Source organism: Procambarus clarkii, chromosome 57 (genome assembly GCF_040958095.1).
Source record: "Procambarus clarkii isolate CNS0578487 chromosome 57, FALCON_Pclarkii_2.0, whole genome shotgun sequence".
Taxonomy (NCBI): Eukaryota; Metazoa; Arthropoda; class Malacostraca; order Decapoda; family Cambaridae; genus Procambarus; species Procambarus clarkii.
The window spans coordinates 27087153-27099910 of record NC_091206.1 but is presented as its reverse complement, the minus strand read 5'-3'; the positions used below and the strand labels follow the sequence as shown (position 1 = coordinate 27099910).

The 12758-nt window shown below is 49.4% G+C and overlaps 1 protein-coding gene across 1 annotated transcript; it reads left to right on the top strand.

The window, feature by feature from the left end:
* The first annotated feature begins 345 nt into the window (after positions 1 to 345).
* LOC123755542 (uncharacterized) lies at positions 346 to 1014 on the top strand. Its single transcript, XM_045738307.2, has one exon. It carries the CDS (start codon positions 346 to 348, stop codon positions 1012 to 1014), a length of 669 nt encoding a protein of 222 aa, XP_045594263.2.
* The last annotated feature ends 11744 nt before the right edge of the window (positions 1015 to 12758 follow it).

The following is a 12758-nucleotide window of genomic DNA, read 5'->3' as shown; positions in this document are numbered from 1 at the left end:
TAGGCCTGTGAGGCACGATTTACCATCTCTTAACCCATGCTGGTGGTGTGTTACAAAGCTGTTTCCCTCCAGATGCTCTACGAGCCTTTTCCTCACAATCTGCAAGCTTTTCGCAGATTTGCTGCACGAAGATCTTGCCCGAAATTAATGATCTCGGATAATAGATCTAACTTCGTGGCAGGAGAAGCTTGCTTACAAGAAATATGGAACCATCCAGAAGTACACTCTGTGCTCAAACAGAAGCAATGCTATTGGAAATTTATTCCTCCAAGAGCACCATGGCACGGCGGTTTTTACGAAAGAATGGTGGGAACTGTTAAGAAATGCCTAAGACGGCAGGCGAAAATGCCTACCTTACAACGGCAGAAAATTAATCTCACCGAATTACAGACCCTTGTCGTGGAAATTGAAGCACGAGTCAACAACAGACCTCTAAGCTACTTAACAGAAGATTTCTCCCAAAGTGAACCCCTAAGCCCCTCTCATTTGATTCATGGTGGCCTTCTGAGCCCTCTAATATCTCTAGGAGACGAGGATCCAGCTGACCCTTCGTGTGTCAAAGCAAGTGACTTGGTGGAGAGTTATAGACACCTTTCAAGAGTAACAGAGAAATGGAATGAGGTCTGGACACATGAATATTTAACTGCTTTAAGAGAATATCATTATGGAGCTGCAAGCCCATATAATAAAGTTAAACTTAAACCAGGTGATCTTGTCCTAGTAGACAGTGATGGACCCAGGTCAGATTGGCCTATAGGTAAAATTGTTGACATCCATCCTGACCGCCATGGTATTTTACGAATTGTTAAAGTTCAGTGTCGAGGCACTACTACCCTGAAAACACTAAAGAAGTTAGTACCTGTAGAGTTAGCAGAACACGAGTGTTCTACAGATATACCTGTAACCCAAGTTTCAAAGAACAATGATTCTACTCAACCGAGCACAAGACCATCAAGAGTCGCTGCTCAGGACTGCAAACAGAAAAATAAACAATATTTTGATTCAATTCAATAGTAGATAACTTATCATTTAAACTTGAAGTGACGACACTGATATAGTGATGAGTTGATGTCCAGTAGTTAGTTACGAGTCATAGTGACCCTGGACAGTAGCCTGACTGTATTGATGAGGTCTCCTTAATCTTAAATGAACCAATTATTCAAAATTTATTTTTTGTTAATATCCTTCTGTCTCTTACAAAGGAATTATTCAATAATTTTCAATATTTATTTACGTTCCCATGTTGACTTAGAGTCATCTACACAGATTCGGGACATTCGTTAGGTGCGTACTAACCTACTAACCCATGAATATAACTTCAGAATAAACAGGTGTACGTTAGTACTAATACCTGAACTACGACCCGAGTTTTCTCTCCCCGGAGTTATGTTGCAAATAACCAACAGTTTTATACATCTTTGTATTTTATGCAACCTTCGTATTAACCACAAGTAGTTACTAAAATTACTAACTTGTAGATTTAATCATTATCATGATTTATATTAAACATATTGCCAGATTCTTCCTAGTCAGAGTGACGACGTGAGGAACGACAGGCAGTAACATGAATTCTCTCCACATTTAGTTGGATTTATAACAAGAATCCAGTTTATCATTTCCTTTACTAAAAATAGTTACTTACTAATAAGTTTAATTTCGTAGTATACTACTACTTACTGGAACTCCCTTATTTAGTTGATATTAAACATTCTAGATGAAATTACTTTAATGTAAATGATTTTACTTTAATTTCCTCCATTAGCTGCACAACTTTAATAAATCAATTTATGTTATGCGAAATTCTAATATATCACAGAAGAATTTAATGTGATATTAATACTCGTCACTACCGCTTCCTTCCTTAGTCAATTGCGATATATACATATTCATTTACGCTCGAGATGTCTATCAAGAGCCGCGCATGCGCAATGAGGAAGTGGAGGAAGACGGGAGAGCGTCACCAAAGTACGAGAGAGCACAGCTCGGACGCCATTGACAGCGTGTAGCAGAGCTACGTTTTGATCCTACTTATTTCGCTCCCACGACCAGTAGAGCGGTGCCACGTTATCTGGCATAATAGCCGTGTCCCAGACTAGCATATCTTTAATTCCAAAGTCAACGCCTTTCAAGCAGCAGCTGGAGGACGAAGAATTGCTCAAGTCTCCACATCAACGGACACGCGGCTCGGCAGCTAGGTTCACCTGTTTGTTATCATGTGGCCACAATTAGTATTTAAGCTAGTTGTCGTTAGGCTGTATATAAAATAATAAAATCCCGTATGTGTCTTTAGTACATTTACCATCTAAATAGATGATTCTTTTCATTGTTTTCTCCAGAAAGAATTTACAGTGCTTGATTATAAATTGCACAGATATTGGCTGAAGATTTCTACAGTTATCCTTATAATTTAGGATGCATTTGTAGCGAGTAGATTATCCCAATAATATACTCGTTCCAAATGCATTGTTAATATTCCTGTCAACCTTTGGAGATGAATGAGGTGAGGTGTTGCCTGGGCAACACGGTGAGGTGTTGCCTGATCATATAAGCAGCAGAATTGCAAACATTAACTAGTCTACTTTCAAGTGTGGTCTGGAACAGACACTTGCGAGATACTGTACCGACTCTCAGTGTGCTCAACTCTCACCATTGCTCGTCAAGGTATCACCTGCATACTTCTGTATACTCGACTAAATATATATTTATTCTCTTAGTGTCTGTGTTTATTGTCACCATACTTTATGTAACAATAGAACCATTACATTGGTGACCCAGTGAGTGAAAAAGAACACTTAGTCGCAAACTAGATCTTCGTCATAGATTTAATTACCAGGTTTCCAGCATACAATGCAGATGAACCAGAATTTTGGTTCATGCAGATGGAGGCTATTTTCGAAATTTCGAAATGTGGAACCACCACGAAATTATGACTGAGAAAGCCCGATATGCCTGTACCCTGCCAACACTTCCCTCGGAGGCTATGCACACTGCCACCACTGTCATCACCGCACTATCACCAGACACCAGGACGTACACTGCATTGAAGGCTGCTCTTCTACAGGCAGCAATGAAAGGCCGAATTCAACAAAGGGATCAACTCCTCACTGACAAAAGGTTAGCAGACAAAACACCAGCCTAGCTTCTGCGGCATATTCAGTATGTAATGCATACTGCAACTGGCCCAGCCCCCAGCGATATTGTGAGATCACTCTGGATACAACTCTGTCCAAAACACATTCAACCGGCTCTATTCAGTATGGCTGACGACACCCCATTAGCCCAGCTAGCTACACTGGCAGATAGGCTTCATACGACTTCTGATAACGCTACGCTGTCCCACCTCAGTGATACACAGCAGACTACAGACACCCAACAACTCGACGTCCTCCAGAACCGGCGTTTCTTCCACCCAGGAAAGACGTACCAAGCAAATCCAGTATCAGGATCTAGGCGACAGCGAGAACACCGAGGAGAGCTTTGTTTTACCACCAGAGGTTTGGACACCAAGCCCACAACTGTAGGGCTCCTTGTTCCTGGTTGGGAAACTACTTCGGCGGGGACTGTTAACGGCCAGTAACCCCGCCGTTTCAAACACTACACTGCTCTACATATCTGACATCATAACCAAACGCAGTTTCCTCGTTGACACAGGTGCAGTGGCCTCCCCCATTGTGTTGCCTCCCCCATTGGTCAAACCGAGTTGCACTCCTGGTTTGGACTTACGGGCTGCAAATGGTACGTCCGTCTGTACATATGTGACCTGCACCCTGGTTCTCGATTTCGCCTCTCTGGGTCGCTTTACGTGGATTTTCCTCATAGCGGATGTGGAACAACCCATTCTTGGATGGGATTTCCTGCAACACCATCGACTTATTGTGGATCCCGCAGGTGCAGTACTTCGAGCCTCTCCTAGTACCTCTACACAAGTTAACATCGTCACCCCAGTCGCATCTACGGAACTTCAAGCACTCCTGGATGAATTCAAAGATATGACTCAACCCGCCAGCCCTCGACCAGAGGTGCAACATACGATTACGCATCACATTACTACAACGGGAGCACCTACCTTCGCCAGACCACGCCGCCTGGCACCGGAACGACTGGCGGTAGCACGTGCTGAATTCAATAAGCTACAGGAGGCAGGAATAATCCGCCCTTCGAACAGTCCATGGGCTTCACCTCTCCATATGGTCCCGAAAACAGCCCCAGGGGAATGGCGCCCTTGCGGAGACTACAGGGCTCTCAACGTTCGTACTCTGCCGGATCGCTACCCAATACCACACATCCAGGATTTTTGACAGGGATTGAGCAACGCAACCGTTGTTTCGAAAATTGACCTTGTGTGGGCATTTCACCAGATCCCTGTGGAACCGGCAGACATTCCGAAAACAGCGATCACAACACCTTTTGGACTGTTTGAATTCGTCCTGATGCCTTTTGGTCTACGGAATGCAGCCCAGACATTCCAACGCTTCATCGACCAAGTAGTTAAGGACCTTCCTTTTTGCTACGCCTACATTGATGATCTGCTTGTGGCCAGTACATCACCACCAGAACATCTGCTACACCTCCGACTCCTTCTCACCCGTCTGCGCGACTTCGGCTTGCAGCTCAACTCCGAGAAGTGTATTTTCCATGTTCCAGAGCTGGATTTCTTGGGACACCGTGTGTCAGCAGCAGGGGTCCAACCACTAGAGAAGAAAATTGAGGCAATCGAGGAATTCCGCGCCCATCCACTCCAAAGAAGTTGCAAGAATTTCTTGGTGTGGTGAATTTTTATCATCGATTCATCCCACATTGTTCGGACATCTTGCGACACTTATACGACCTCTTACGTGGTCGGAAACTCACGTCCCGTCTTCCGTTGGAGTGGACTCCCCAGGCAGAGACAGCATTCACCGACATAAAACACAAGCTGGCGGAATTCACCTTACTCGCACACCCAGTGTCTGACGCCCCCACCAATCTATCTACCGACTCTTCAAACACAGCAATTGGTGCTGTACTACAACAGCTCGTTGAAGGAGAATGGTGTCCAATTGCATTCTTTTCAGCGCGCCTGTCACCCACTGAAGAGAAGTACAGCACTTTTGATAGGGAACTGCTCGCCATCTACTCAGTCATACAACATTTCCGGCACTTTCTCGAGGAGCGGAACTTCCGCATCCTCACAGACCACAAACCTCTCACTTATGCGCTGGCGGCCAAGGGTGATGCTCACTCTCCTCGAGTAGCCAACCATCTGGGATTTATCTCCCAATTTACCTCGGATGTCCGCCATGTCAAAGGAACTAATAGTGTCATAGCCGATGCACTGTCTCGACCCACCATAAACCACGTCGTGACAAACCCAGCTCAGGTGGACTATTGTGTAATCAGTAAGGCCCAACGGGAAGACCCTGATCTGCAGCGATTACAAACATCTGACACATGTTACGGTGCCCTCTCCTATTTCTTTCGTTTGCCGGCTTAAAGAGTCATATCAGCTCTCCCTACTGATTCTCTGAGGTTCAGGGAGTCTAATGATATATGTGGCGACCAGACCGGCTGCCAGTTAAGGGAAGGAAGTTATATTATAAGTTGTAAATAAAGGAAAATTGGCGCCCTGTTATAAAATGAAACAGTATCCCCTACGGCAGATATGACCTTTTGGAAGGGACATTGCCGATCGCGGATTGGCCGACGTAGGTCGTGGGCGACCAATCAGGGCCCGCCATGACGTCACCGAGTGCCCCGGGCGGCGCCAACGTCAGAGTGGTTCTGACCGTGGAAGCGACAGGACGCGCCTCGGTCTGCTCTCAAGGATTGGAGGCTCTGCAAGCCTTGTTCAGTGGATTGAGCTGGCCATCGCAGCCCATAGCAATTATTGGAGACCCTGCGCTTCTGGGAAGCAAAAGAGGAACCAAGTTCAGTGAGCAGAGGATTGCCAAACTTGGAAAATAGTCGGCGACGACGCTGGGCGGCGCCGCCGGCTGGACGTTGAGGTCTGGAAGGTGGGCGGGCAGGCCTAGCTGTGACTGGGGTCACATCCACTGAGAATCTTGGAAGGACGACACCGTGCCTAGGACAAGGAGCAACGCCCTGTGGGAAAGGCGAGTGTGGGGAAAAATAGTGATTAGCTCAGCGCCCATCGATGAACCAAGATTGGGGCAGCTGAATCTCAGGGAGTGGAACGTCCTGGATCGTCGAGGATCGACCCAAGGAAGCGTGGGAACCTCACACCATCGAGGGACAGGCGTCGTGAGCCAGGAGTGTAAGGTAGATCATTTTTCCCTCCCATTACCCCTTGTATGAGTAGGCTAGTTAGGCCACAATATTTACTTGTGTATGTGGCAGCAAGACTTTATTACTTTAATAGTAGAGTAGGCTGCAAAGCAGCTTGTGTCCAGGACTGTCAGAGAGGACAGTGTGTATGGATGGCAGGACAGTGAAGAAGAGGTGCCGACGTGGTGAAGAGGCCCTCCTGTGAGAGTGTGAGACTCCTGTCTTCCTGCCCAGTTGAAGGAGTGTTGGAGGTCGTGGAAGAAGAGGCTGACGATCTCCAGACTCATTATCCATATTCCATATTCATGTAATACTTGTGATTGTGTGTGTGTGTTCATGTAATTTGCATCAGTAAATCCACACATTTTATTACTGTGTTTGAGTGTGCCTCCATTTATGATATTTCTCTATGAGCATACATTTCTGGCTACAAACAATATATAATACACCCACTGAACTGCATTGCTGGGGTGCAGATATAATAACCCAGCTGGCGACCTTGCTAAGAGGAAGATAGAGAAGACAGGCGGGAAAGGAGTTCCTGCAACCTTTTTTTTTGTCTGGCAGGCAAGGCTCAGGGAGGTTATGGTTATAAGGTAAGCCTGAGTCTTCCTTCACTCCCCCACGGGTCTAGGCCGGAACTGTTAACAGCAGTTTCCCCGTGTTTGACTGAAGGGCTTCCAGGGTGAATCAGTGGCACCCCTTTGTGGTGGAAGCAAAGACCTGCAGAGGTGGGCATTGTTGGTCCTCTCTTGTGTGACCAAGGAGACTCCGGTGAATCCAGGGAGTCGGAGGGGCTGAGTATTTGGGCCTTTGAGCCCCTAGCAGCCGAGTGTTAGCAGAGCCCCGACCGGACCACCTCCACGTGACAGAGAACTGGCGACCTTGCCAGGATTCGAACCCCGGTAGCCACGAACTGGGAACTTCGCCAGGAAGCGCGGATCAAGCTACAGTGTGGCCCAAATTTCAAGACAAGTGTTGCCAGGGTACTAATACAGTTGGCCAGTGAATTCAGTGGTACTGTTACTCAACCAGCTAAGGGACTGAAACGGTGAAATTAGTGCCTACTAACTTGTCTGTGCTGTCGTGTATGCTCGATGATATAGAGATGGAGGAGGACAAAGTAAAGAAATTTATTGACACAAGGGACGAGAGAATTTTGGAAGAGTGTACCAAGGCCCAGCTCCAACAAGTGGCAAACCACTTTGGGATCAGGTTGAGGACGACTAAGGTAGCGGAGCGAAGGATAGAGATCATGGCACAGCTCACAGCTCGAGAGGAAGCGACGGGAGAGGAGCCATCTCAAGAGGAGCCGTCCCGAGGAGAGCCGTCGCAAGGTGAACCGTCCCGACTAGGGCCACCCCAAGCGCCTGCCAGTGTGGAGAGAATTCACAGTGAACATGGGAGCAGTGGAAGGTCCAGCTGTAGTAAGGGGAGCCTGCAACTGGAAATAATGAAGATGCAACTGGAAGCCCAGCTGCGACGAGAGGAGAGAGAAGCGAAACTGCAGCGAGAAGAACGTGCGGCTGAGCTGCAGCGAGAGGAACGTGCGGCTGAGCTGCAGCGAGAGGAGCGAGAAGCTCGGCTGCAGTGGGAAGAAGGAGAGAGACAACTGCGACTGGAGGAGATAAGGGCAAAGAAAGAAGTCGAATTGCGTCGCGTTGAACGTGGTCTGCCCTCACTACCTGCACGGCGGGATGACCTCAAGGTAAGGGAACGTGACTTACCTACGTTCGAACCACAAGAAGCTGAGGCGTTCTTCGAACACTTTGAACGGATAGCAACTCTGAAGGAGTGGCCGGAAGATGATTGGGCTGCTCTGGTCCAGGGCAGGTTGACTGGTGAGGCCCGGGAAGCCTATAACATGCTGGACCTAGAGGAGTGTACTAGTTACGACGCGATTAAGAATGCGGTTCTCCACTCATTCCGGCTGACTCCGGAGATGTATAGGAAGCGGTTCAGAGAGTGTACAAGAGCGTCGGGAAAGACTTACGCCGAGACCGCCAGGGATATGGAACGGAAATTCCTACGATGGTTGAAGGCGGAGGAAGCGGAGTCGGTGGATGATATCAAACGACTGATAGTGATGGAGAAGTTTATGTCAGTGCTCCATCCTGAGTTGCGAGTAAGGTTGAGAGAAGCAGGTATTAAGGACCTGAAGGCTGCAGCGGACCGAGCCGACATGCTGGAGGAGGCACTACATCTCGGGAGGGAGGGGCCACCCAGACACCCGCCTTACCCCAGGTCGGGAGGGAACTTTAGGAGTTCAGGATGAGCGAGGACGAGTGGGGACTCTCCCAAGAGTAGTGTGCCCGATGAAGTGACGCGGTTCAAGAGCTCAAGAGACGCTGGGAGGAAGCCCCAAGCTGTGAGCAGTGGACCTAACTCGGGAGCAAGTGCTGCAGTCCCGGACACGACGACAGGGAGTTCAAGGAGGACCCAGGGGACGTCTGCAAGTGGTACCGCCAGAGTGACTAGCGAGTGGCTGCCCAGGGGAGGTGGCCGATGCTACAACTGTGGTGTGAGAGGACATTATGCCCGCGAGTGTGAGGAGCACCAAAGGAATGTAGGATTAATGTTGGAAGAGGAGAGAGTGTTTGTTCACACTCCATATTATAGTGGACCCAACGTGAATGGTTGGGAAATGAAGTTGGGTGAACATCCCTTCGTTTTCGGGGCCAACGTGAAGTTTGGAAAGTCAGACCCTGTGGAGGTTGCCGTTCTTCGAGATATGGGTGCTGACGTAAGTATGGTAACCAGGAGTATTCTCCCCAAGGAATTTAATGATTCACCTGTGGGAGTGGTGAGGATACGCAGTGTGGGGGAGGAATATAGGTTGCCACTTCACGAAATACAGCTGATTGCCGACTGCGGAGTCGAGAAAGCTATAGTAGCTGTAGCCCCTAAGTTACCCCTAGAGCATGTACAAATGGTGCTGGGTAATGACCTCGGAGGAGGCAGGATACAACCCGATTGGGCCAGGAGTGCCTATGTTGCAAGCAGCGGTACAACCCTGCCAGGTGAGGTATCGGTCGTTCCAGATGATAGTGAGGAGGCCGATTTCGCCAGGGGAAACGTCGCCAGAGACGACGACAACGAGGGCGAGAGTGCAGAGAGGTCGTCGGAGGTAGTGGAAAACCCCGACGAAGCCCTCCGACTAAGCCTGATGATGCGTGTGGAGGAGTGGCGAGGAGCAGCTGTACAAACGCCTGGGGCGGTGAAGAGGCTGCAGACCGCACTCCCTCCATACAGAAACGTAAATAAAGTAAGCTCAGTGGATGAGCGAATGGCAGTGAGGGGCAGAGTGGAGGAGCCACGACGCAAGGCACCCTATGCCGGCCAGATGAATAGTGGTAGGTGCAAGATGAACCACCGTGGTGAGGTGAGCCACAGGGAGGTGGAAGAGCCCAACCACGAACCGAAGAAGACGTCTGCAGGGAAGAAAATCTCATGGAGGAGTGAAGATGTTCGTCGGGAGCGAAGGAGCGAATGGTATAGGAAAGGCAATACGAAGAAAGCAGGGAATAGGTACACCCAGGATAGGCGCCAGCCTAACCAGAGGGGCATTGGGCCATCGCAAAAGCCTAGTGTGGAAGAGAGGAAGCTGCTGGATGGAGTACAGGTTACAAGTGCCACTGTGAGGAGACAACGCACCTACGGGAGAAGAGGAACCGAGAAGAGAGAAGATTGGCGAAGAGGAGATCATGAGAGGAAACATGGAGTACCTGTAGGACGCAGTGGAAATGCAAGACTGTCTCGGAGTGCACGACGCGGTGGAGGCGCTGCGTGCACTGAATCTTACAGTGGTAACGAGCCGTTGGAGTACACTCGTAGACACGGAGAGAGGATTTCCTGTAGGTGTTCAGGGAACACCCATCACACCCGGTCCTATGCGAGGTGGAGATATAATGAGGCAAGTGACTGGCAAGGTGGTACGAGCCACGTCACCAACTGGAGGAGTGACACTTCAGGAACGGAGGGAGCAAGAGTATAGATTGCCCTCTTGAGTGCTGCTCTTCCGATATGACTCTTATTTTAAGGGGAGGGGTATGTTACGGTGCCCTCTCCTATTTCTTTCGTTTGCCGGCTTAAAGAGTCATATCAGCTCTCCCTACTGATTCTCTGAGGTTCAGGGAGTCTAATGATATATGTGGCGACCAGACCGGTTGCCAGTTAAGGGAAGGAAGTTATATTATAAGTTGTAAATAAAGGAAAATTGGCGCCCTGTTATAAAATGAAACAGTATCCCCTACGGCAGATATGACCTTTTGGAAGGGACATTGCCGATCGCGGATTGGCCGACGTAGGTCGCGGGCGACCAATCAGGGCCCGCCATGACGTCACCGAGTGCCCCGGGCGGCGCCAACGTCAGAGTGGTTCTGACCGTGGAAGCGACAGGACGCGCCTCGGTCTGCTCTCAAGGATTGGAGGCTCTGCAAGCCTTGTTCAGTGGATTGAGCTGGCCATCGCAGCCCATAGCAATTATTGGAGACCCTGCGCTTCTGGGAAGCAAAAGAGGAACCAAGTTCAGTGAGCAGAGGATTGCCAAACTTGGAAAATAGTCGGCGACGACGCTGGGCGGCGCCGCCGGCTGGACGTTGAGGTCTGGAAGGTGGGCGGGCAGGCCTAGCTGTGACTGGGGTCACATCCACTGAGAATCTTGGAAGGACGACACCGTGCCTAGGACAAGGAGCAACGCCCTGTGGGAAAGGCGAGTGTGGGGAAAAATAGTGATTAGCTCAGCGCCCATCGATGAACCAAGATTGGGGCAGCTGAATCTCAGGGATTGGAACGGCGACGACGCGAAGGCTTCACGACACCTGAGGACCTGTGGAACGTCCTGGATCGTCGAGGATCGACCCAAGGAAGCGTGGGAACCTCACACCATCGAGGGACAGGCGTCGTGAGCCAGGAGTGTAAGGTAGATCATTTTTCCCTCCCATTACCCCTTGTATGAGTAGGCTAGTTAGGCCACAATATTTACTTGTGTATGTGGCAGCAAGACTTTATTACTTTAATAGTAGAGTAGGCTGCAAAGCAGCTTGTGTCCAGGACTGTCAGAGAGGACAGTGTGTATGGATGGCAGGACAGTGAAGAAGAGGTGCCGACGTGGTGAAGAGGCCCTCCTGTGAGAGTGTGAGACTCCTGTCTTCCTGCCCAGTTGAAGGAGTGTTGGAGGTCGTGGAAGAAGAGGCTGACGATCTCCAGACTCATTATCCATATTCCATATTCATGTAATACTTGTGATTGTGTGTGTGTGTTCATGTAATTTGCATCAGTAAATCCACACATTTTATTACTGTGTTTGAGTGTGCCTCCATTTATGATATTTCTCTATGAGCATACATTTCTGGCTACAAACAATATATAATACACCCACTGAACTGCATTGCTGGGGTGCAGATATAATAACCCAGCTGGCGACCTTGCTAAGAGGAAGATAGAGAAGACAGGCGGGAAAGGAGTTCCTGCAACCTTTTTTTTTGTCTGGCAGGCAAGGCTCAGGGAGGATATGGTTATAAGGTAAGCCTGAGTCTTCCTTCACTCCCCCACGGGTCTAGGCCGGAACTGTTAACAGCAGTTTCCCCGTGTTTGACTGAAGGGCTTCCAGGGTGAATCAGTGGCACCCCTTTGTGGTGGAAGCAAAGACCTGCAGAGGTGGGCATTGTTGGTCCTCTCTTGTGTGACCAAGGAGACTCCGGTGAATCCAGGGAGTTGGAGGGGCTGAGTATTTGGGCCTTTGAGCCCCTAGCAGCCGAGTGTTAGCAGAGCCCCAACCGGACCACCTCCACGTGACAGAGAACTGGCGACCTTGCCAGGATTCGAACCCCGGTAGCCACGAACTGGGAACTTCGCCAGGAAGCGCGGATCAAGCTACAGTGTGGCCCAAATTTCAAGACAAGTGTTGCCAGGGTACTAATAAAGTTGGCCAGTGAATTCAGTGGTACTGTTACTCAACCAGCTAAGGGACTGAAACGGTGAAATTAGTGCCTACTAACTTGTCTGTGCTGTCGTGTATGCTCGATGATATAGAGATGGAGGAGGACAAAGTAAAGAAATTTATTGACACAAGGGACGAGAGAATTTTGGAAGAGTGTACCAAGGCCCAGCTCCAACAAGTGGCAAACCACTTTGGGATCAGGTTGAGGACGACTAAGGTAGCGGAGCGAAGGATAGAGATCATGGCACAGCTCACAGCTCGAGAGGAAGCGACGGGAGAGGAGCCATCTCAAGAGGAGCCGTCCCGAGGAGAGCCGTCGCAAGGTGAACCGTCCCGACTAGGGCCACCCCAAGCGCCTGCCAGTGTGGAGAGAATTCACAGTGAACATGGGAGCAGTGGAAGGTCCAGCTGTAGTAAGGGGAGCCTGCAACTGGAAATAATGAAGATGCAACTGGAAGCCCAGCTGCGACGAGAGGAGAGAGAAGCGAAACTGCAGCGAGAAGAACGTGCGGCTGAGCTGCAGCGAGAGGAACGTGCGGCTGAGCTGCAGCGA

Bases quoted from the DNA above. Each gene is read 5' to 3' on its own strand.
- LOC123755542 (XM_045738307.2), top strand. From the start codon at position 346: ATGCCTACCTTACAACGGCAGAAAATTAATCTCACCGAATTACAGACC.